General features: G+C 47.2%; 1 gene segment (V, D, J or C); it reads left to right on the top strand.

The window, feature by feature from the left end:
- Positions 1-1,350: 1,350 nt before the first annotated feature.
- Positions 1,351-2,280, top strand: LOC140208072 (T cell receptor beta variable 30-like). The segment is given in 2 exon segments: positions 1,351-1,402; positions 1,970-2,280. Coding segments are annotated over 2 exon segments (363 nt in total).
- Positions 2,281-5,505: the final 3,225 nt, after the last annotated feature.

The following is a 5,505-nucleotide window of genomic DNA, read 5'->3' as shown; positions in this document are numbered from 1 at the left end:
TCATAAGATTTCCAACAGACGATCAGGTGTAACAATTGAGTGTTACCGAGGGAAATAATATTATCAAAACTAGGACCCCGCGATTAAATTTGATCGGGCGTTCCTTTTCGTCACCCACACACCAAGCGTTCATTTTGTTATCGAAGTCTGCATGCGGAATACAATTCTGAAATTTCCCTTCTCCAGATAGACATAAAATACCGAAAAGCATTGAAGAATTTGGAAGAAAGCCATCTGTTTCATCCCCCGGACGATAACAAAAGAAACAAAACCGCGCAAATTAAACCCCCACAACAACTCCCAGACAAAAAAAACTAACAGAACGCCAACAGGGAAAAACAGTGTGAAAAGCAAACCCCAAACCGCCAGCGCGCCAATTGGCAACACGAAAGAATGAGCGAGAACAGAACGAAAAAAATCACTGAAAGAGGCCGAAGTTAACTGCAGGTCGATTAAAATGCAGTCCGGTCCAGAATCTCTGAATGGCCAGGTCACCTCCGAGCGCATCGGGACCAGAGAGCGGCATTTCGAACCAGCGGCCCCTCCAGGGGATGGGACTTAAATGCTCGAACCCGTCCGAAAGCAACAAACCGAACCTAACGGCCTCACCGAGAACCGCTCGCTCTCATCTACATTTGCCTCCATGTTTCAATCCTCCTCGAGTCTTCAATCGGCGAGAAACCTCGGCGGTCACAGCCTGCCGTCCCGTCTCCGAGCTTCTCTGCTGGAGTTTTCTGGGGCACGGGAAAGCGCTCGCTCACGCAACCGAACGATAGATTAGTCCGGCCATTTTCCTCTGAACTCTCTAAGTAACCACAATGTTCCGTAAGCTGAAGAATGCGGAATCTAGAGAGTGTCGTGCGAGAAAACCCCGGGAGAACAGCAATTCCTGAGATGCACAAACCACGATATCTGTCACTAAAACTCATTGCACTGTCAACGTCAGCCGGGTCACATTCCACCCACCCCCCCGCCCCCATTCAGAAACTTGGTTTGAAAAAAACAACTGAAACTCAGGCAAATCCTGTACGTTTGAAGCATTGAGTTGCTGACAGTTGGTTGGATGAGATGATATTTACGTTAACGAGAGTAGCATGCCAATTGATGTAAAACTGCTTCCCAGAGATATGTTCCTCCCAGCTTCGAATCCTTCTAACGTATCTGTGTTGCATGATTTCATCTTGGGCCTAGACGTCAGCTTCGCCACAATTTCAACCGTCCAAAGGAGGGACACTGCAGCGGAAGTGACGTCATTGCCGCAGAATTGTCCTTTATATCAGACCATCAGACAGATCTGACACTGATCTGCATTCGACTCAACACAAAGGAAGTGTCCGCGTCCTTTAAATGATGAGACAGCGGCGGGCACTTTGCCTCCCGCTGATTGCCGTGGTGATCCCGGGTAAGTCAAAAGCACAGGTCCTGGGAAAGGACGATGCGGAATGTATCTTTTGATTCTAAGTCATTGAGTACCGGACCTAGTTAGGCCTGGGTGATTACCGGGTTATAATTAAAATATTTGATGCCCAACATTCAGCCATGTGCCTGATTACAAATATTCCTCCCTCTGATAAATCGTTAACGCGCTTGTCAGAGCGACCCACTATGGACTGGGGTATAACACGCCCCCTTCTGTTACGCTATGAAACTTCGAAAAGGATTTTGGCTATTTCTCGGAGGGGGTATGTGGGGTCCCGGACGCGGATCAAGTGCGAGTATGCCACACCGTATTAAATCATCACAGTTCTCCACTGTGGTTCAATGCAACTTGTTTAAACTGAAGGAGAGTAGGTGTGAATCAGGGCGGTGTATCGTGCCTACTGCACGTCGGATAGTATTGTGAATCTTCGAGTTTATTGAATAAGACCCTGGGTCTTCGCAAAAGAATCCGTCCATTTCTTCTGTCTAGCCTCCGCGCGCTCTGATTAACAACTGAGAGATTAGAGTCTTGTCGAATTTTGTTTAACAGGGATTGTGGCCGCGTACGTGGAGCAGTCGCCTTCTGCTCCTTCAATCGGACAGGGAGAGTCTGCCAGCGTGTCGTGTACGCTGCTGAATACGGGCTATCAAATCATGTATTGGTACAGACAGCGATCGGACCGGGCAATAGATTGCCTCTTCTATTCTGCTGGGCAAGGTTCGGTGACAAACTACACATCCGATTCCTACACGGCGCCAAGACCCAGCAACACTCTGTTTAAACTGGAACTGCGACAGGCATCGGCCTCCCACTCCGCCGTCTACTACTGCGCTTGTAGTAGCGCACAGAAGTTGAGATAACGAGTCTCCCACTACAAAAACCTTCCAGCCAATCGCAGGGAGGTTCAGTGGCCATGTTGTACCAGTAGGTGGCAGCACCAGTCTGTGTTCGGCTGCGCCTTTCTGTCACAAACCGGCTTTCCCCGCCTGCTCCTGCTATCTCAGATATCGCATAGACTAGCAGAGGGTCTTTCATGAATAATGGTCTGTTATGGCATTGCATTGCAAGTGACGGCAGGAAACCTGAGAGGGCCCTTCCCACAGATGTGTCCTCTGTCCATACATCTCGTTATCTCAGTAAAACAACAATAAGGGACTCCAGTCACCACTCCAGCAGCTTCTCTGCCGCTGTTAACCGACTCTTGAACGGACCGCTTGTGCGAGAAGATGGTACAATAATGTGGACTCCGGACTTCACAATCTACTCATTGTCGTCACCTGCACTGCGGTTTTCTCTGTCGCTTTTAAACTTTTTTGATGAAACTTATTCCACACCCGTGCACAAGGTTCGGTTACGAACCACGAATACGCTTCCTGCACGGAGACATGACCCAGCAGCACCTGTTTAAACTGGAACTGGGACGGGCATCAGCCTCCCACTCCGCCGTCTACTACTGTGCTTGTATTAGGACACAGAAATTCAGATAGCGAGTTTTACACTGCAAGAACCTTCCAGCCGGGAGCAGGGACGTTCAGTAGCCATGTTGTACCAGTAGGGGGCAGCACCAGACCGAGTGCGGATGCTCCTTTCTGTCACGAACGGGCAGCACTCGGCTTGGTTTGCCCGCCTGCTACTACTATCTGAAATATCGGATAGACAAGCATCGGTTCTTTGATGAATAACGGCCTGTTGACGCATCTGCTCTGCAATTGACGGCGGGAAACTCGAGGGGGCCCTACGCGCAGCTCAGCACATCGTTCAAATACCCACTCTGTCCATACACCTCGTTACCTCAGTAAAGCAGCCGATGATAATAAAGGGCTCCAGTCACCAATTCAGCGGCTTCTCTGCCTTTGTAACCCGACTCTTATTCTCGAGGATGGTACAATAATGTGGATTCTCGACTTCACAATCTACCTCTCAGTGTCCTGCTCACCTGCACTGCGGTTTTCTCTGTCGATTTTAAACATTAGTCATTTACCTTATTCTACACCAATGCACTGTGTGCTGATTTGATCTGTATGCAAGACCAGCTGTTCACTGTAACTCCATAGATGCAGCAAAAGTAATCGACTTTATTAAATTACTTTTCTCTATCTCAATTCAAAATGTTATGAATTGATCTGTGCGAACAAGCTTTTCACCGCATAACTGCACAGGGAATTCACTGTGGCCAAGCACTGTAATTCTGATTCCCATTCACCTTCCGACGTGTCGGTCCATGACGACCCCTCGTGTGAAGAGGAGGCCACCCTCAAGGTAGAGGAACAACCTCTTATATTTCATCTGGGCACCGTCCAACCTGATAGTGTGTCTTACTGTTAACTTTTACTTCTTCTCGCCTGACTATTAGTTCCCCCTTGGCCCTCTCCTCCTTCCCCTTCCCCTGTTTTCCGTCTCCTCTCCTATCATATTCTTCCCACTCCAATCCTTGGCCTTTCCCTTCCACCTGTCTTCATCTATCACCTTCCACCCAGCCTCTTACCCATCTGGCAATTTTTAATTCAGGCATCTCCGCCGCTATCCAGCCTACCTTTCCCTCTCAGTCTGATGAATGGTCTCGGTCTAAAACGTCCAATGCTTACACTTTTCCGCACGCCATCCACAGCGCTAGAACGCGAGTCTCCGAGCACAGGATAACCTTCCACTTGTTCACCAAGAGGTGCAGAACGGGAGTTTGGCGACGTGGGGGCAGCAGTACTCTGTGTATCGCTGCACATTGTCCTACTGGAACGGCACGCAGCAACGCGCTAATGTTATACCGGTGCATCTGTAAAAGTTTGCTCGACGAATGCATCTGTACAAATGCTAACATCCCGCACATACATCCATGTCTTGTGTACATATGCAACTAATGGGGACAACATCCTTTTGTTGACCTCCTACACCTAATAAAATGGCCACTCTCTGTAAGTTCGTAGTTTTGCGCATTGCCGCCCATCCGCTCGAACATATTGTACATTCAGAGATGCTCTTCCGAACACCATTGTTGTAACACGTGGTCACTTGATTTACTGAGGCCTTCCTCTCAGCGTGAAAGATTCTGCCCATTCTCCTCTAACCTCGGACATTAACAGGGCGTTTTCACCCGCATAATTACCGCAACAGCTTTTCGTTCCAGTCTCTGTAAACAGTAAAGAACGTTGTGTGTGAATATGCCAGAATTTCAGTAGTTTCTGACATACGCAACCTCTCCCGGTTTGGAATCAATAAGCATTCTTCAGTCAAAGTAAATTAGATCATATTTCTTCCTTATTCTAACGTTTGGGTTGAACAGCGATGCAACCTTCAGACCATTTCTGCATGCTCTGATACATTGATTTGCTGCAACAAGATTGACTGAGGGGACATTTTAATTAACGATTGGTGTACAACTGTCTAATAAAGTGGCCACTTCAGATGAGTAGGTTGAATGAAAACGTGGATAGATGGGTTTGTAAGTTTGAAAACTACACAGTGATTGACCGCCTCATGGATGTTAGAGCAGGTTGTCAACGGAGAGAGCGGGATATCTATTTAGTCAGTGCATAGCTGTAGCTAATAATGAGACAACTGTGTGAATGTTGTGTTGTCTTTATTATCAGCTCTGCAGACCTCCGCTGCTCCTTCTCATCTTTCGCAGTAGTTTGTCTGGAGGAGAGATTGCCCGACCCGAGGCAGGAGCACACTGAGCTGTTGTTGATCATTCGCTTCTTTTCCTACCAGGAGACAAACGACGTTCTTTGGTTTCCCTATAACCACAAATTATGCAACGACTCGCAAACAAATTCCCCCTGACTTTCACACTCTTTCAGTCTGCGGGTCCAGAGTGAGTAAGACAGTAGACACCCAGGGATGCATTACGGACAATTCAGTGAGATAAGTGGATAGACAGATAAATAGATACATAGATAGATAGATAGATAGATAGATAGATAGATAGATAGATAGATAGATACATAGATAGATACATAGATAGATAGATAGATAGATAGATACATAGATAGATAGTTGGACAGAGAAACAGATAGATAGATACATACTTAGGCAGACAGATAGATAGATACATACATAGGCAGACAGATAGATACACAGAAAGATAGAAA

Source organism: Mobula birostris, chromosome 13 (genome assembly GCF_030028105.1).
Source record: "Mobula birostris isolate sMobBir1 chromosome 13, sMobBir1.hap1, whole genome shotgun sequence".
Taxonomy (NCBI): Eukaryota; Metazoa; Chordata; class Chondrichthyes; order Myliobatiformes; family Myliobatidae; genus Mobula; species Mobula birostris.
The sequence above is the reverse complement of the archived record's forward strand: the minus strand, read 5'-3'. Positions and strand labels throughout refer to the sequence as shown.